The 20795-nt window shown below is 35.5% G+C and overlaps 1 protein-coding gene across 1 annotated transcript; it reads left to right on the top strand.

Annotated features, from left to right (window-relative positions):
* The first annotated feature begins 788 nt into the window (after positions 1-788).
* Positions 789-20476, top strand: LOC134240398 (uncharacterized). The gene is made up of 7 exons (XM_062722493.1): positions 789-876; positions 1022-1938; positions 3749-3922; positions 4529-4981; positions 6541-6792; positions 12170-12703; positions 20277-20476. The coding sequence occupies exons 2-7, from the start codon at positions 1104-1106 to the stop codon at positions 20474-20476; spliced, it is 2448 nt and encodes an 815-aa protein (XP_062578477.1). The 5' UTR covers positions 789-876; positions 1022-1103.
* Positions 20477-20795: the final 319 nt, after the last annotated feature.

Genomic DNA, 20795 nt, shown 5'->3' with positions numbered 1-20795 from the left:
TACACTTACATATTGGAATATCTGTTAAAGATCAAAGTTACTCAGGTGAGCAATTTGGTCTATGGGCCTCTTGTTTAAAAATTGCTGAAACCATAAATCCCTGTCACATGAAAGCTATCATTAGAATTTTTTTTAATTTCACAATGAAGACAATTTTCTTTTATTTAAATAAATAAGCTGAAGAGATGTATTTTTGTAATATTGGTGAATAATAATATAATCTTTATTTTCTTTACCTAGAATGCAGTAACAAGATGAATGGAGACTGTACAGTTGTTACCAGATACAAGAATTCAACATGGTATACATTTCTCTCTTACTATTTATAACCATGTCACAACATAATGTAGATCATACCTACCTATTTAGTCACGATCACGAAAATCTAAATTTAATACTGCTCATTGACAATATTGTAAATTTATAAAGAAAACATAGTTTATCATGTTTTAGCATGCTACAGTGTGTAAATTATAAAGTTCTTCTCTCTTCTACTGGATATAGTTGACATTTAATATTTCAAATGAATTCATTATCCTGATATATGAAAAAAACTGTAATGGATATCAATGTTTTTTATATTTTTTTTTCATTGAAAATGTCTTCAGTTGATAAATTATAATACTTGTAACTTGAAAAATCTAAATCTTCAGTTTCAACAATGTTATTATTTATCAATATTGATTTTTTAGATCAGACTTATGGTGAACAGTTGGACCCTGCTAGAGAGATCCTGATAAAGAAAACAGTACTCAGTGTAAAGGTATTTGTATTTATCTTTCTCTTAATTCAATTTTATTCTTCATGTTATTAAGACTAAGACAATGATATATGCCTACAGAGAGATTTGTAAAGGATTCAGTACTCAGTGTAAAGGTATTTATGTTTTTCTGTATCTTAATTCAATATAATATTCTTTATGTTATTAAAACTAAGACATTGATATACAAGTATGCTTACAATTATAAATAGAGACATGTAACTGATGTAGATAATTCTGTTACAATGTTGTAATTTACAGAGAGATCTCCCTGACTGAGGAAATCCACACATGATCCTGTTATAAAACATCAGGATAAAGAAATAGATGTCTGCTGTAAATAATGTATAGATTAGTGTACCAGAAATCTGTCACCGTGTCTGGTGTTAGGGAGTGTTATCACATTTCACGTGTTACATCAGACCGGGTCTGGATCAGTGATTATAAAGGCAATCTTATACTGACAAACACTAAAGGGGAAGAACTAGATCGTGTGACAGATATAGGTAGTGATCTGGGAGGACACACTGTGAATTCGTACGGTGATCTAATTTATATAGACAGTGAATATAATATCAATAAACTGTCTACAGAGGACAATGAAAAGACTACAATAATAAAGTACAACACATCACCATGGACACCACAGAGTGTCTACAGCTCCCCCTCCACTGGAGACCTGCTGGTCGGGATGTATAGAGGTTATACAGAGACAGGCAAGGTAGTGCGGTATAACTCCACAGGAGAAAACATCCAGACCATACAGTACAACAACAACACAGGTCAGGGACTGTATAGTAGACCTGACTACATCACAGAGAACCGTAATGGAGATGTTATTGTGTCTGACTATGGCCGTTATGCTGTAGTGGTGACAGATCGTGAGGGTAATTACCTATTCTCCTACACAGGTCCTCCATCAGGATCAGGACTAATACCACAAGGAATCTGTACTGACGCGCTGTCACACATCCTGGTGTGTGATCCTATCAACAAGTCAGTACAGATGTTAGATAGTGAGGGTCACTATCTGAGAGAGATAAAGACATCACAACATGGGATAGAGTATCCACAGGGCCTGAGTTATGATGAGGACACACACCTACTGTGGGTAGGGTCAGGGTGGGACAACAACACAGTCAACCTATACAGAGTGGTAGATACAGACTCTCTGACTGGTAAGTAATGATATACATAGTTATAGTTCTGCACTTTTAATCACATGTATTTCAATTGTTTTACAATACTGTGTGTACACAATATGATAAAGACAATTGGATAATTATTGGGAAAGTCATTACTGAATCATTTCATGGATTGTTTTGAGTTTAATAACACAACATGTTTAGTTTAGTTTGATGACAAGTAGACAAATATTTCTAAGAAGGGAATTTATGAATTATAAAGTATTTTTATAATCTTACTTGTATGAATTATAACTAGATACATTATTTAAAATATTAATATATGTTCATTAGTTATAAATAATTAAAATGTGGTTGTAACGAGTGATTTGTTTGTAATAAAAACTTTACATTATATATGTAGTAGGCTGCTAATATGAGGAATGGAAGGGTATTTAATGTGTTGGTTTAATGTTTGTTTAACTGTTTATATGTCACTAAAATTGTAAGGAAATGGAATCTAGGGAATAGTCAACTATTCAATGGGTATGATGGGGGAGGGTTTGGGGAATTGGAGATCAAGGGTATGAAAGGGGGGTATTCTAATTCTTAACAGTGTTTGATATATTGGCATTATTCAAGTTCTTTCAATACATTGTACTTCATTCATGAAAAAATAATTCAGTCTCTACAGTATTTTCATATAGTTTAATAACAGAAGACATGATTTTGATAGCAACACCATATATATATCAACACCAGCTCTGTGTAGGAATGTTGTGTATTTCTGTAGCAGGTGTTCAGTAAATCTACACTGTGTACTGGGGTGACATCGTACATGTATATTACATCATGCATTACATAAAGTGTTCACTGATTGTAGCAGTAATAACTAAGTTGTGTCATTTATTCAGAACTTTTTGTGTATAAATCAAAAACTTAATCATTTTATTGCAGTGAACACTTAATACTTCACTACATGTAAATGTAAAAAGTAAAATGTCTATTATTTTGGCAAAAAAAAAAAAAAATAATATTTTGACTTTGCTGCTGATTTTAGATATTTTAAGGCTAAGAAAATTGTAAATATATGTACTTCTTTTAATAGACTCGACAAACTTAATTTCTTCTGAGCAGATAATGATATGATGATATTAAGAAAATTATAACATGTTATTTTTCAAGAAAAATAATTCCATTTCATTAACATTTCAGAGGTCAATTACACATCTTCTGCCAATTTTGCCAACATTGAGACTAATTTTCCTAAAATCTTTGGATATTACTGTACAATCTCTATGTCTTACATTTTTTGTGCAAAGCTGTAGATTTTTATGCAACATTTTAAAGTGAGGTGGGTTAAGGATGAAATGATTAAAATAAGTTATATTATGTTGGATTTCAGTGTGTTAATTGTTAAAGATAGATTTCTTTTACTGTCATGAACCATCTATTGGTACTTGATAACCCAAGCACAGCATGACTAAATCCTTGCAGATGCCAGTAGATTTACAATAATGAGTAGTAAAGTATCAATAACAGGAATAAGTTACTGAAGAAAAGCATAATCAGGGGAAGATAACCCAAAATGTTGACATTAAATAATAACTGTAACAAATTATTTCAAAAATAACTTGTTTCCATGATGCCCTTGACTGCTACATGTATAAATGTAAAAAAAAAAAATTAGTAAAAAAAGTGAAATGTTCCGGACAAGTGTACTGTAATCAAATCTTAATATAATGTCAGCCTTACACTTGATATGGGGGAACACAAAGAAAATAGAAATTATATGATAATGCTGAAATGCTAAAATTAAATTATGTCTTAATATATTGTGCATATTCCTATTTCTTCTTAAAAGGTCTCCCTGTGGAGGATTTCAAATGCAGGAAACATCCAAGCCGTCCATTATCCCAGTTCTGTATCCCGTGTGACGTCACCTTGTGTCAGGAGTGCATCAGGACCTCTAATGATCATAAAAAACATGACGTTAGAGATGTTGAGAAATTATTCAGAGAAATTCACAAGAGAAAAGGTTTGTAATGATGCATGCAGAATGTGTTTTATTTAAAAAATCTAGACATTTATTTTTGAGAATGTAAGAGTTAAAAGTGGCCAGGTGTTGTATATATGTAATTAGTGAGGCCACGCTCCTACTAACACCAGCTAGTGGGTTAAACTTTTAACTCAGTCAGTAGAGCGTTGGATTTTAAATCTTAGGGTTGTAGGTTCAAGCTACAGTGTGGACACCCCTTAGCTAATCTGTCATAAGAGTTTACCTTTCCATTAGATCACTTGAGTCAGGTGAACTTAATATATTTCTTTTTTTGTGTATGTCCAGCATGCCTCTTGTGCTAGCATTTGAAAATTCTTTCCATCTCTGAAATTCTAACCAATCATGGAGCACCCTTGCTGGAAAATAGTAGAGCATCTGCTGTAGAGTTGAATCCTGATAGTAAAAAATATGAAAACATTCTAAAGAAGTGTCAATGCAAGTTTATTCAACCCCTCCCACTTCGGGGGATAGATATGGATCACTTGTATCTTTTAACTTTAAATACTTAATTAAATTCTTCTGCTTTTTCTCTAGCCAAAACTAAAGTGAGTGTTGTGGTACATGGGACTTTCTGTTTATTTGTAGATGGAGACGCAGTTTTGATGTGCCTTCTGCTTTGCCCTTCATACAAATTAAATCTGGAAGAACAACTCTGGATAGAGAAGTATAATGATGTTGCTGAAGTTTTCAAATTCAAGAAGATTAAGAAGCCGTCCAATCTTAGCAACTTAAAGAAGTACAAACCAATACTCAGACAGGATAGTGTGAATGTTGAGTTTTCTTGTGATTTCTTTAAACACACCAGTTTTTTTAGATTCGCTAAAAATCCAGATTTTGTGGATATTTTTCTGACTTCGGCAGAAAAAGACAACATCGCTGAGTACTGCAGGTCATGGGTTTATCCAAAGAAAGAGGGGGAAGTCTTTTGCTGGTTATCACCACAACAAACAAAACAATTCATAGAAAGACTTGGAGAGGATATTTTCATCCATCCAACATGGCAGGATACAACAATACATGAGGATGTATTTAAAAATTGTAAGTCTTTCTTTTATAACTTTCCCTAAATATATACGTGTAAAATGAAGGATATGTAGATATTAAACAATATAAATTAAAGACCATGAAAACACTGTAAATATACATTTTAGCCATCTCAGTAAATTTTTCTTATGTACTTCGAAGAAATTAAATCATTGTATTCACCTCAAAAACCAGCAATAATTGTTTTATTATATGATTCACTGATAATTGATAAAATGATAGAGGTCATTACTTGTTTGCATTTTATTAAGTCCTAGCCAAATACAAGAGAGTAGCAGAATTAACACGTTAATAAACCTTACCAGGCGTATCAATTTGAATTTTTTTAAAAATCAATTTTAAAGCACATAAAAGAAATGTATAATGTCAGTCTTTTTATAGGATAGATTTTGAAAGGAAGAAGTATTATCAGGGAAAACTGACTGCCAAAAAGTAAAAAAAAATGCAATGTTCAGTAAAAGTGTTGGAGGTGCAGATTTTGATGGGGGGGGGGGCGTCCCTGCATACCTTCTTTATTACCACCCTTACCTAAAATATATATTCGCTTATGTTTTGTTCACATGAAAATACAAATCATTGTCGTTTAAATAGCTTTTTAAAACAATTTGTATCATCAATTTGGAATTCCCCAATCTATTTTTAGATCAATGTAGAGGAAATAAATCCTTGTATTGAATGTCACGTGCAGTTCAATACAACGTAATATTTTTCTAACATAGTTGGATCTCAGCCAATCAGAGAGATGGAAATTATTCAATCATATAATAATATTCAATATCGAAGACCATGAAAACATTGTGTAACTCAGCTCACTCAAAATTTGGAACCATCATGATACTCATCAACTAATCAGTATAATAATTAAATGGCATAATTTGACCTGTATTTAGATATCTGGATCCAAGATTCTATTTAAAGAATGTGTTAAGCTTTAGTCATTGGTGTATAAATTTCATAGACTAAATATAAATGCATATTTCAGTCAGGCTAATTGATAAACAAATACTATCAATTTTTCCAAATAACTTTTGTTAATGAAGAAAAAGTTCTTTCATATTTAATTTTGTGCATTGCCAACAACAAGATATTTCTGAGCTTGTTACTATTTTTAACTTGTGACCCTGACCTTCATGTTTAACCTATATATCTAAATTATTAACTTTGTTTATAAAAAGAATACTTAAGAAAAAGAAAGTGTGCATAAACTGCACCTGTTTGCCTTGAAAATTTTAGTATAATAAACAATGTAGTAAAACAGCAATACAATGACAGATGATTTATTTTGTCATAGTTGGTGTGCCAATTTTTCCAAATAACTTTTGATAATGAAGAAAAAGTGCTTTCATATTTAATTTTGTGCATTGCCATCAACAACATTTTTCTGAGCTTGTTACTATTTTTAACTTATGACCTTGACCTCAATGTTTGACCTACTTATCAATATTATTAACTTTGCTTATAGAAAAGAATACTTAAGAAAAAGCAAGTGTGCATAAACTGCACCCGTTTGCAGTACAAACTAGATTTATTGACAGATGTTTATTTTATTATAGTTGGTGTACCAATGCAGATTTTGATGAGAGGAGAAGAGTCAGTGAAGAATTTCATTGAAAATCTGAAGAAAGGGGAGACGATCATGTACCATGCCTCTGGGATGATCATTGGGTGTGCAGGTAGTGGGAAGTCAACCTTACTAGAAAGACTGAAGGGCATCAACCTGAAAGAAATCCTAGAAAGTTCAAAGTCAACCAGGGGAATTGATGTCCAGGCTGACATATTTGATGTAACTGGAAAAACAATCAAGGGTATGATTTTTTAACTCTACTGATCAGAGACCAGAAGAGCTTATGCGATAGTAATGCGTCCGGCGTCCATCTATCTGTCCATCTGTCTGTAAACAATTTTTCAAAATGCTACTCTTCTTACAGTTTTGGTCTGTCATTTCAATATAACTTGGCACACAAGTAGACTACACTGAGATACATAATCCTGTTTATCATTTTTTTTTTATTTTGATGAACATTATTGCCTTGGTTACTAAAAATAGAAATTTCTGTAAAATACTCTCAAAATGCTACCCCAAATACAGTTTCTGAGACTAGTTTAAAGGGACTTAAGCAAGGATCATTATTCTATTTATCAGTCAGGGGCATAACTTAAACAAGTTATTTTCAAAAATAACTCAAATGAGTTATTTTTTTGTCTCAATGAGTTACTTCTCTTTGCTATGACCTACTTTTTCCCAACCTTAATAACTCAAACACGTTATTTTTCCAAAATAGCTTTAATAAATAAATAACTTATTTAAGTTATTTTTAGCTCACCTGAGCCGAAGGCTCAAGTGAGCTTTTCTGATCAAAATTTGTCTGTTGTCTGTCGTCGTTGTCGTTGTCGTCGTAAACTTTTCACATTTTCATCTTCTTCTCAAGAACCACTGGGCCAATTACAACCAAATTTGGCACAAAGTATCCTTGGATGAAGGAGATTCAAGTTTGTTCAAATGAAGGGCCACGCCCTTTTCCAAGGGGAGATAATCATGAATTTGTTAAAAATTAATGGCATTTTTAAAAAATCTTCTTCTCCAGAACCGCTGGGCCAGGAAAGATGAAACTCATGTGGAATCATCCTCAGGTAGTATGGATGGATTCAAGTTTGTTCAAATCATGACCCCCAGGGCAAGGGTGGGGCCAAAATGGCTGACCCAAGTTTTACATAGGAATATATAGGACAAATCTTTAAAAATCTTCTTCTCCAAAACCACTGGGCCAGGAAAGATGAAACTCATGTGGAATCATCCTCAGGTAGAGCAGATTTAAGTTGTTCAAATCATGACCCCCGGGGCAAGGGTGGGGCCAAAATGGCCGACCCAAGTTTTACATAGGAATATATAGGAAAAATCTTTAAAAATCTTCTTCTCCAAAACCACTGGGCCAGGAAAGATGAAACTCATGTGGAATCATCCTCAGGTAGAGCAGATTTAAATTTCTTCAAATCATGACCCCCGGGGCAAAGGTGGGGCCAAAATGGCCGACCCAAGTTTTACATAGGAATATATAGGAAAAAATCTTTAAAAATCTTCTTCTCCATAACCACTGGGCCAGGAAAAATGAAACTCATGTGGAATCACCCTCAGGTGTTGTAGATTCAAGTTTGTTCAAATCATGACCCCTGGGGCAAGGGTGGGGCCAAAATGGCCGACCCAAGTTTTACATAGGAATATATAGGAAAAATCTTTAAAAATCTTCTTCTCCAGAACCACTGGGCCAGGAAAGATGAAACTCATGTGGAATCATCCTCAGGTAGTGTAGATTCAAGTTTGTTCAAATCATGACCCCTTGGGCAAGGGTGGGGCCAAAATGGCCGACCCAAGTTTTACATAGGAATATATAGGAAAAATCTTTAAAAATCTTCTTCTCCAGAACCACTGGGCCAGGAAAGATGAAACTCATGTGGAATCATCCTCAGGTAGTGTAGATTCTAGTTTGTTCAAATCATGACCCCCGGGGCAAGGGTGGGGCCAAAATGGCCGACCCCAGTTTTACATAGGAATATAATGAAAAATCTTTAAAAATCTTCTTCTCCAGAACCACTGGGCCAGGAAAGATGAAACTCATGTGGAATCATCCTCAGGTAGAGCAGATTTAAGTTTGTTCAAATCATGACCCCCGGGGCTAGGGTGGGGCCAAAATGGCCGACCCAAGTTTTACATAGGGATATATAGGGAAAATCTTTAAAAATCTTTTCTCCAAAATCTTCTTTACAAGTACATTCAAAGCTATGATTAGTGATATTTATATATATAGGAAACCATCCTCAGGTAGTGTAGATTCTAGTTTGTTCAAATGATGAACGCCTGGAGGGGGGGGGGGGGGTGGGGGGGAGTAAATTCAAGCCTGATGTTCTCAGGTGAGCGCTGTGGCCCCTGGGCCTCTTGTTTGTCATTCCTCCCTAACTTCACACCCCGTGCACCAAAGGATTTTGCTCGTGCACCAAGACAAAAACAAATGTTTGACTAAATATAAACCGTGCTCAATGCAGAAAAAGTGTTCAAAGTCTTGGGAAAAGTGGGGAATTTTTTTATTCAATGATTAAATTTGGACATATACACCATGGGATAAAACCACAAAATAAGGAGTAAAATGCTGTTTATCTCCACCTCCTCACCAATTCTCCATTGGAGTCGGTGAACTTTATCTAGCATTACATAATGGAATCCCAAAATGCAATGCAAATTGGCAGGAAACACGAAATTTCCAAGAAATCAATGTTCAAGTAGGATATAACTTATTTAAGTTATTTTTCAAAAAAAAAGTGTGCGTGTGAAATAATGTAAAATAACTCATTTGAGTTATTTTTGAAAATAACTTGTTTGAGTTATGCCCCTGACTGTTTATTGCTGTTGTAAAGTTTCAATTCCCAACTGCTACTCTTCTCTTCCTTTGCTATAAGTACAAACCAGTAGAGCTTCAGTCTCGACAGAGACTTCTGGTTTAATCAGATCAGATGAAATTTTCCAAATAACGTATTATAATAAAGACATGGTATATCGCATGTGTTACAAGCACTCTTACTTAGAATGGTATGTCATGACTGTAACACATAGAATTTTCAAGCAAACTTTACAGTTACTCTGTAGAAAAAAATACTGTAGGGTCTATGTGATTGTCTAGATTATATTGAACAAAATATGTTTGTGAAACACTATACGCCCAGCAACAACAAAGTTCGAAAAAGCTATTTTTAGCACATTGGTCACAGTCAAGGTCACAGTCATTGCCCTTGGTGCCATTTGAAAGAACTTATTTAGTGAAGTTTGCATACCAAATATGCAATCTTTATCTCCTAAGGTTCAAAAATTAAGGCGAAAGTATGACAAGGCTATTTTAAGTATACAGGTCAGAGTTAAGGTCAGAGTCAATGACCTTGATGCCATTTGAAAGAACTTACTTAGTGGAGTGTGCAAACGAAATATGAAGTCTATATATCCTATGGCAAAGGTACAAAAAGACTATTTTTTGAATAAAGGTCACAGTCAAGGTCATAATGGCCATTGCCCTTGGTGTCATTTGAAGGAACTTAGGAGTATGCATATTAAATATGATGTCTCTATAATCTTTCATGGTTCAAATATTATTGTGAATGTTCAAGAAAGCTACATGTATTTTAGCATTTATAAAGGTTACAACGAAGGTAACCTTGGTGTCATTTGAAAGAACTCAATAAGTGAAGTATGCATACCAATTTTATATGAAATTCCTATCTTTCATGGTTCAAAAGTTATGGTGCAGGTTAAAGTTTGCAGACAAAAAACTATTTTTAGCATATAGGTCTCATTGAATGTCAGAATGTCATTGACCTTGTGTCATCTGAAGAGCTAAATAAGTGAAGCATGCATACCAAATATGAAGTCTCTGTCTTTCATAGTTAAAAAGTTATGGCTAAGGTTAAAGTTTGCAGACAAACTGTCTAGACAGACAGGACAAAAACAATATATACCCCAAATCTATCGATGCGGGCGCATGAAAAAAAACACAGTAGAAGAGTTCAAAATTTACCTAAAACTTGGCATAGAGATTGCTTACGCATGTATGTGTGATTCTGGTAAAAGACCAGAAGGTCAAATGTAAGCAAAAGATGAAAAGATAAAAAAAGATCAATTATTTTTCCAAGTTTTTATTAGCTTGAGCCGTCAAGGAGCTTTTCACAAATTTGGTCGTTGTCGTTGTCATCGTTGTCGTTGTTGTTGTAAAAGCACATTTTCATCTTCTTCTGAAGAACCACTGGGCCGATAAACCAAACTTGGTACAAAGTATCCTTGAATAAAATTCTAAGTTTGTTCAAATGTTTTCCAAGGGGAGATAATCATGAATTTGTTAAAAATTAATGGCATTTTTAAAAAATCTTCTTCTCCATAAGATGGTCCAGGAAAGATGAAACTCATGTGGAATCATCCTCAGGTAGTGTAGATTCAAAGTTTGTTTCATTTAGGGTGGGGCAAAAATGGCTGACCCAAGTTTTACAAAATATATAGGAAAAATCTTTAAAAATCTTCTTCTCCAGAACCACTGGGCCAGAAAAGATGAAACTCATGTGGAATCATCCTCAGGTAGTGTAGATTCAAGTTTCTTCAAATCATGACCCCCGGGGCAAGGGTGGGGCCAAAATGGCCGACCAAAGTTTTACATAGGAATATATAGGAACAATCTTTAAAAACCTTCTTCTCCAGAACCACTGGGCCAGGAAAGATGAAACTCATGTGGAATCATCCTCAGGTAGTGTAGATTCAAGTTTTTTCAAATCATGACCCCGGGGCAAGGGTGGGGCCAAAATGGCCGACCAAAGTTTTACATAGGAATATATAGGAACAATCTTTAAAAACCTTCTTCTCCAGAACCACTGGGCCAGGAAAGATGAAACTCATGTGGAATCATCCTCAGGTAGTGTAGATTCAAGTTTTTTCAAATTGGGGCCAAAATGGCTGACCCAAGTTTTACATAGAATATATAGGAAATATCTTTAAAAATCCTTCTGAAGATCCACTGAGCCAGGAAAGATGAAACTCATGTGGAATCATCCTCAATTAGTGTAGATTCAAGTTTATTCAAATAATGACCCCTGTGGCTAGGGTGGGGCCAAAATGGCCGACCCAAGTTTTACATAGGGATATAGGGAAACCTTTTAAAATCTTCTTTTCAAATACTTCAAAGCTATGATTAGTGATATTTATATGGAATCATCCTCAGGTAGTGTATATTCAAGTTTGTTCAAATGATAAACGCCTGGAGGGGGGGGGGAGTAAATTCAATCCCGATGTGCTCAGGTGAGCGCTGTGGCCCCTGGGCCTCTTGTTTAAATTCGTGACATAAAAACTTTGAATGTCTAGTTTTAGCAAAGATTCGAATGAGCTGAATCATGACCTTGAAAATTAAACCAAGGTCATTGAATAAATTAAACTTATCATAATTCCATTATAAACTTGAACAACTCTTTTAATTAATTCATGTACATAGAGAGAGAGAGAGAGAGAGAGAAAGATGACCTTCATGCCTGACTTGTTCTAAATTTCATGAAAAAAGTTGGATCAGCTAAACTAGTGATGTTCAAAACTTATGTTTGTAATTTAAAGAAATTAATAGAATGATTAAAAAGAAAAAGATCAAATATATAATTTTTGTTTTGCAGCAAACTCATCAAGCCAAAACCAACGCTTTAAAGTTAAAATTGATGAATCAAGCGAACAAAAGAGTATTTCAGAACAGCCTGCAGTTTTATTTGGTGACACGAAAAAGTTGAATGTTGAAGAGAAAGGATATCAAAAGGAGACAGGCAGTAGAACAAGTGATAAAGAATCATTCAGTGATGAAGAAATGACACATGAGAGCTTGAATTCGGCTGAATCACGTAAAGGAAATGAAGCTGCTGCCTTCCTGGAAAAGGAAAAGGAAATAGTTGAAGACGGCAGACAAAATGTTCCTGAGAAATCAGAAATATCAGGAATTTTACGAGTTTCCAAAGATGTATCGGGTGATCCAGAGAAAAAAATAACTATGGTGGACTTTGCAGGGCAGTGTTCATATTATGCCTCACACCAGATATTTCTTAGTCCTCGTGCTTTCTTCATTCTGGTGCTGAATATGGAGAAGAAGTTTGATGATATGGTTGGAGAAGAAGTCTGTAGCCAGGAAGGTTCCATTTACGAAGGGTGGACACACAAAGGTATGTTTTTATTACATGATTAGTGTTTATTATATGCATTTATTATACCTCTATTGATAATACTCGAATTTGATTGGCTGGTAAGAAAACTTTAAAACACAACGATGACCCCAAATGGTACTGTTTACAACAATAATGACCTAAGAATCATTGCACGTGGGAAATAATAACATGGTCATTATAATTAACGACTGCTAAATAATGACCTCTTAATCAAAAATTTCTTTTTTGAGCGAAGTTAATGCATAAAATAATAATTATTCGAGAAAAACAACATGTTTTTAAAATTGTGCATGGTCTGTTTTGCATTACCATACAGTATACAGTTAAATTTTATCGTTGCACTAAACAGTTTCCTCATTTCAAAATACATGTATTGTTATACTTATAGGACTACAATTTAATGAAATGTAGAAGCAGCTCTTTAAAGAGTTGAAAATTGTGTTTGTGCCAACAACATATTTGTATTTGTATATGTACTGTGTTAGATTTTGACTGTGTAGAGGAAAAGTAATCGTTAGTTACAACTGTATGCGCTATCAACCAAATATTGTTTTAATCAGTAAATCATGATGCAAAAACTTACACGACTTGCAGACGTCAATGTAAACAACTTCACTATACGGTGTGTATTGAATCCCCGATCCTGATCAAAGAAAGAATTGATAACAGTTATAGATTCATATTTTTCAATATATATTGGTATAATAAAACAATTGATTACCCCTTTTGAGTTCAACATGGTAAAATAAGGACCCTCGACCTGGCCCACTCGATGACCTGCCCTGACCTCGGCCACTAAGCGGCCTCGATCAGGGCAGGTGACCTCGTGGGCGAGATCTCAGGTCCTTATTTCACCATGTTGACCTCAAAAGGGGTAATTAATTGTATATTGTCTTGTTTCTATTGAAGCAAATGCATTATAAGCATGCAATACTTTCTGCTTAATTTTATAATTGATAAGCAGTCTCATTTGAAGTCATCATTTCGTAAGTTCTATGGCAGATACAATAACCTTGTCAGCTAAAACAATTTATAATTGAGTCCAAAAACTGATTAGTTTTTCACTAATTGTTAGTCCATACTTATATATACACTGAATTGGAAAAGGATATTTCCTCATTTCCCGATCATGACAAGGAGCACACGGCGGATATGACAGATGGGCATGGGATGTTCACTCCTCCATGACACCTGATCCCAGTTCTGATGTTTTGGAGGTCCATGTTTGCTTTGCTCCTTTTTCGTATTCTTTCGTGGACTTTTGATCTTGAATACTCATTCTTATCTCCATTTTTAGCTCAAAGCTCAAAGGATCAAAGAGCTAATGCTATGGCCTTTTGTGCGGTGTGAGTTAACTTTTTATACCCCTCGCAAACGAAGTTTGGGGGGGGTATATAGGAATCATCTTGTCCGTCTGTCTGTCTGTCTAGCTGTCTAGCTGTCTGTCCACCTGTCCGTCCGTCTGTCTGTGCAATCGTGTCCGGTCAATATCTTTCTTACAGAGGGACATTAGAATCTACTACTCCTCACTAAGATTGCTCATGACCTAAGGGTGTGTCATGACCTTGACCCAAGGTCATTTGGGGAAGTTCACTGGAAGAAAAATTTCATAATTCATGTCCGGTCCACATCTTTCTTATGGATAAACTTGGTAGGTTTTCATTTCAAACAAAGATTGCCCATAACCCAAGGATGTTATATGACCTTAACCCAAGGTCATTCGGGGAAGTTCAAGGTCACTGGAAGTAAAATTTCATAATTCGTGTTTGATATATATCATTATTATGGATAAACTTGGTCAGTTCTCATTTCACACAAAGATTGCCCATGACCTAAGGGTGTGTCATGACCTTGACCCAAGGTCATTTGGGGAAGTTCAAGGTCACTGGAAGAAAAATTTCGTAATTCGTGTCGGGTCCTTATCTTTCTTACGGATAAACTTGGCAGGTTCTCATTTCACTCAAAGTTTGCCCATGACCCAAGGGTGTGTCATGACCTTGACCCAAGATCATTTTGGGAAGTTCAAGGTCACCGGAAGTAAAATTCTATAATTCGTGTTTGATACATATCTTTATAATGGAAAAACTTACTTCTGAAAAACCCAGCGGGGGGTATTTTGTCCCGTTTGGCCAGTTCTAGTTAGAATATGGGCCATAACTCGAGAACCCCTTAACCAATCAGTGTCAAATTGGCCTAAGGGCTACCATTTGTAATAAAATAAGGGTTGGGACCCTTAAACAAGGGGAGATAATCAGGAAAACAAAACCAAAAGTACTGGTTGCTAAAAAATCTTCTTCTCCACAACCAAACTGCAGATTTTTCACTAAACTTGCATACAAAGATCAGGATATGTCAGAGATTAAAATTTGCACGGGGAATTACCCTGGGGCAAAGGGCGTGGTCTCAAGGTCACTTCAAAGTTGACCTAAATTTAGAATTAATAAAAACGTTTATATTTTGCTTACTATAAGGACTAGGATCATCAAATCTTGTAAGTTGATGCATCTTTGGACTTCAAATCATGTTAACTCAAAAGTAGGTCACGGTGAACTACTTTTTAGCTCACCTGAGCCGAAGGCTCAAGTGAGCTTTTCTGATCACATTTTGTCCGTCGTCCGTCCGTCCGTCTGTCTAGCTGTCCGTCCGTCTGTCTGTCTGTCCGTCCGTCTGTAAACATTTCACATTTTCAACTTCTTCTCAAGAACCACTGGGCCAATTTTGATCAAACTTTGTACAAAGCATCCTTGGGTAAAGGGGAATTTAAATTTTTAAAATGAAGGGCCAAGTTTCCTCACAAGGGGAGATAATCAAGAAAATACAAACATAGGATGGGGTCATTAAAAAATCTTCTTCTCAAGAACCACTTGGCCAGTTAAGCTGAATCTTATCTGGAAGCATCCTGGGGTAGTGTAGATTCTAAATTGTTCAAATCATGACCCCTGGGGGTAGGGCGGGGCCACAATGGGGAATCAAAGTTTTACATAGAAATATATAGGAAAAATCTACAAAGATCTTCTTCTCAAGAACCACTGGGCCAGTTAAGCTGAATCTTATTGTGACCTTAGTGGCTATATTTTCAAGGTATCTCTGGTACTTATTGACGTAAAATCATCAAACTTTGTCAATTGAGGCATCTTGGGTTTTTGGAGATTGTCGACAAAAAAGTAGGTCACGGTGACCTACGTTTGACATTTGATGGCTATATTTAATTATATCTTGTACTTATTGGCTTGGAATCCTACTTTTGAATATCTCAAGTACTTATTGGCTTAGAATCATCAAAATTTGTCAATTATATAATGTATCTTGAGTCATCAGAAAATTTCAATTAAAAGTTGGGTCACTGTGACCTACTTATGGTATTTTATAATTATATTATGATATTTTCAGTCTTAACTGGCTAAATATTATCAACCTTTGTCATTTGATGCATTTTGGGTCTTATGATACTTATAGAGTTTAAGGCTTCTAGTAGACGTGATAGATTGTACAATTTATCAGAAGAGCGATCCAAGGCCCTTAGGTACATGTATCTTATTCATTATAACCCACACAACTAGTTTTGACCAGTCCGTCAGCCTTTTTTTTTGTCAGCGCAACTCCACATAAACCGCTGCACAGAATTTCGTCAAACTTTGCAGGTATTTAGGACACAATGTGTAGATGTGCATATTACCAGGAAATTCCGTTTCCATTATTTTTTCTGGAAATTTCTGCACTTTTTAACTTAGGCATTTGGCCATACCTTGAATATAGAGATGAACAGTTTGTTAGCGCAACTCCTCATAAACCGCTGCACAGAATTTCGTCAAACTTTGCAGGTATTTAGGACACAATCTGTAGATGTGCATATTACCAGGAAATTCTGTTTCCATTATTTTTTCCGGAAAATTCTGCACTTTTTAGCTCACCTGAGCTGAAGGCTCAAGTGAGCTTTTCTGATCAAAATTTGTCCGTTGTCTGTCGTCGTTGTTGTCGTTGTCGTTGTTGTCGTCATAAACTTTTCACATTTTCATCTTCTTCTCAAGAACCACTGGGCCAATTTCAACCAAACTTGGCACAAAGTATCCTTGGGTGAAGGGGATTCAAGTTTGTTCAAATTATGACCTCCGGGGCAAGGTTGGGGCCAAAATGGCCGACCCAATTTTTACATAGGAATATAAAGGAAAAATCTTTTAAAAATCTTCTTCTCCAGAACCACTGGGCCAGGAAAGATGAAACTCATGTGGAATCATCCTCAGGTAGTGTAGATTCAAATTTGTTCAAATCATGACCCCCGGGGCAAGGATTGGGCCATAATGGCCGACCCAAGTTTTACATAGGAATATATAGGAAAAATCTTTAAAAATCTTCTTCTCCAGAAACACTGGGCCAGGAAAGATGAAACTCATGTGGAATCATCCTCAGGTAGTGTAGATTCAAGTTTGTTCAAATTATGACCCCCGGGGCAAGGATGGGGCCAAAATGGCCGACCCAAGTTTTACATAGTAATATATAGGAAAAATCTTTTAAAAATTTTCTACTTCAGAACCACTGGGCCAGGAAAGATGAAACTCATGTGGAATCATCCTCAGGTAGTGTAGATTCAAGTTTGTTCAAATCATGCCCCCCGGGGCAAGGGTGGGGCCAAAATGGCCGACTCAAGTTTTACATAGGAATATATAGGAAATATCTTTAAAAATCCTTCTCCAGAACCACTGGGCCAGGAAAGATGAAACTCATGTGGAATCATCCTCAGGTAGTGTAGATTCAAGTTTGTTCAAATCATGCCCCCCCCGGGGCAAGGGTGGGGCCAAAATGGCCGACTCAAGTTTTACATAGGAATATATAGGAAATATCTTTAAAAATCCTTCTCCAGAACCACTGGGCCAGGAAAGATGAAACTCATGTGGAATCATCTTCAGGTAGTGTAGATTCAAGTTTGTTCAAATATGACCCCCGGGGCAAGGGTGGGGCCTAAATGGCCGACCCAAGTTTTACATAGGAATATATTGGAAAAATCTTTTAAAAATCTTCTTCTCCAGAACCACTGGGCCAGGAAAGATGAAACTCATGTGGAATCATCCTCAGGTAGTGTAGATTAAGGTTGTTCAAATCATGATCCCCGGGGCAAGGGTGGGGGCAAAATGGCCGACCCAAGTTTTACAGAGGAATATATAAGAAAAAACTTTAAAAATCTTCTTCTCCAGAACCACTGGGCCAGGAAAGATCAAACTCATGTGGAATCATCCTCAGGTAGTGTAGATTCAAGTTTGTTCAAATCATGCCCCCCGGGCATGGGTGGGGCCAAAATGGCCGACTCAAGTTTTACATAGGAATGTATAGGAAATATCTTTAAAAATCCTTCTCCAGAACCACTGGGCCAGGAAAGATGAAACTCATGTGGAATCATCCTCAGGTAGTGTAGATTCAAGTTTGTTCAAGTCATGATCCCCGGGGCAAGGGTGGGGGCAAAATGGCCAACCCAAGTTTTACAGAGGAATATATAAGAACAATCTTTAAAAATAGTGTAGATTCAAGTTTGTTCAAATTATGACCCCAGGGGCTAGGGTGGGGCCAAAATAGCCGACCCAAGTTTTACATAGGGATATATAGGGAAACCTTTTAAAATCTTCTTTTCAAGTACTTCTAAGCTATGATTAGTGATATTTATATGGAATCATCCTCAGGTAGTGTAGATTCTAGTTTGTTCAAATGATGAACGCCTGGAGGGGGGGGGGGGGGGGGGGGGTAATTCAGCCTGATGTGCTAAGGTGAGCTCTGTGGCCCTTGGGCCTCTTGTTAACTTAGGCATTCGGTCATCCTTTGAATATAGAGATGAACAGTTTATCAGCACAACTCCTCATAAACCGCTGCACAGAATTTCATCAGACTTTGCAGATATTTAGGACACAATATCTAGATGTGCATATTACCAGGAAATTCCGATTCCATTGTTTTTTTCGGGAATTTCCGCACTAAAAACTTAGACATTTGGCCATACCTTTTATATAGAAATGAATAGTTTGTCAGGGCAACTCCTCATAAACCACTGCACATAATTTCGTCAAACTTTGCAGATATTTAGGACACAATATGTAGATGTGCATATTACCAGGAAATTCCAATTCCTTTATTTTTTCTTAGAATTTCCACACTTTTTAACTTAGATGTTTGGCAATTTCTTAAATAAAGAGATGAACATTTTGTCAGCGCAAGTCCTCATAAACCGCTGCACAGATTTTGGTCAAACTTTGGAGATATGTTGGACACAGTTTGTAGATGTGCATATTACCAGGAAATTTTGATTCCTTTATTTTTTGGGGGAATTTCGGCACTTTACAGCTTAGATTTTTGGGATATATTGAATATAGTGGTGAACAGTTTATCAGCGCAACTCCTCATAAACCGCTGCACAGAATTTCATCAAACTTTGCAGATATTTAGGACACAATTTGATGTGCATATTACCATGAAATTTTGATTCTTTCATTTTTCCGAGATTTTCAGCACTTTGATTTTTGGGGAAGCGTGGGGTATGTGAGCTTGCTCACTTTTTCTTTCATTATAAACAGGTAGACCAATCTTAAGAATTTTATAATTATGCATGTTTATGCATGATAGAAAACTGTCACTTAATTTGAGAAAGTTTGCAGCTCATCTGAGCAGGAGACTTAAGTATCCTTGTGTAGAGGGAATTCAAGTTTGTACAAATGAAAGGCCACATCCTCCAAGGGGGGATACTTACATGTATGATGTCTTGAAAATTAATGGAATCATTTAAAAATCTTCTTAAGGTTCACATCTAGCAAATGTCTTCAGACTAACTTTCTGTTGCTATATCTATTATGACGTCATTATTACTTTAAACTTTCTTTTTCCCGTACTTTACGGAACCAATAGAATTATGTAGAAAATGAAGTATTTTCATGGAATGTAATAAGAAATCTCATGAAAAGTAGTCCCGATACCTATATCAAACTTGACTTACTTTAAAGAAGATACCAAAAACATACAAATAACCGTTTTCTGAGAGACTGTAGGTAATCTGGATACATTTTCTTCGTCTGATACAGAAAAAAATTCCCATATTCATGTATGAATTTTTTAATTATTCATTGAAAATGACAGTTAAAAATGTGATTTTGGCATCTTGTTTATTTACAAAAATTATGCCACGTAACACCTCATTTATCCATTCTTACCTTGTAAAGCATCAATAAAGAATCTCTAGGCACTTTTCATTGAGTGATCTTGACCTTAAAAAAATGTGTTTGAAAATATATTAACATTTTATGGAATTTCTGTGAGATAGTGAGATAGTTTAGATCCAAATTTATTCAAAGAATGACCCTTGGGGAAGGGCTGGGCCACATTGTATGATCAAAGTATTGCATAAGAATATACGGGAAACTTTTAAATTCGGTGGGGATCACAAGGGATGATCAAAGTTTTACATAGGAATAAATAAGAACAATCTTATTTAAACCGCTTATAAGTGAACTTTCAGTTTTCTTTAAATGATTAAGTCAAGCGTGTAGGGTTGGACTAAATTGGACGTTGTGTAACTGTTCATCTTTATTTTATTCAGATTATCTCACATTCTGGACAAAGTCCATTCATCAATACAGCAGTGAAAAGGCTCCTGTTTTACTGGTGGGCACTCATGCTGAACAAAAGACAAAGGAGGTATCTGAGAGAAGTGTGAAAGCTTGTTTAAACAGTGTATTATTTAAAATTGGAATTATTCTGATCATTGGAATTTGGGGTTTTCAAGAAAAAATCCCTTAGTTAGACTAACTTAGACAACTAACAAGAATTTCCATTGCATTTTATGTTATTATTTGACTAACTTAGACAACTAACAAGAATTTCCATTGCAAATTGTCTTAGTTTGACTAACTTAGTCAACTAACAAGAATTTTCATTGCAAATTGTCTTAGTATTTGACTAACATGAACATTTCTATTAAAATTTATAGTTTAGTTAATAGTTTTAGAATTTAAGTTTTTTTTCTATTTATTTTATAATTATTTTGTTTTAAATCATTTTATTTGTTTCTGGAACATTGTTTGTGCTGGTGTTCTTTTTCTTCTTTTGCATGCATTTT

Source organism: Saccostrea cucullata, unplaced genomic scaffold (assembly GCF_032062105.1).
Source record: "Saccostrea cucullata isolate Sc308-1 unplaced genomic scaffold, CSIRO_AGI_Scuc_v1 ctg7459, whole genome shotgun sequence".
Lineage (NCBI taxonomy): Eukaryota > Metazoa > Mollusca > Bivalvia > Ostreida > Ostreidae > Saccostrea > Saccostrea cuccullata.
The sequence above is the reverse complement of the archived record's forward strand: the minus strand, read 5'-3'. Positions and strand labels throughout refer to the sequence as shown.

What these genes read in the sequence shown, in the direction of transcription:
- LOC134240398 (XM_062722493.1), top strand. Translation starts at nt 1,104, where the DNA reads ATGTATAGATTAGTGTACCAGAAATCTGTCACCGTGTCTGGTGTTAGG. An exon ending in AGAAATTCACAAGAGAAAAG is followed by an intron (nt 3,923 to 4,528) that starts GTTTGTAATGAT and finishes GTTTATTTGTAG; the next exon opens with ATGGAGACGCAGTTTTGATG. An exon ending in CGAAGGGTGGACACACAAAG is followed by an intron (nt 12,704 to 20,276) that starts GTATGTTTTTAT and finishes TATTTTATTCAG; the next exon opens with ATTATCTCACATTCTGGACA.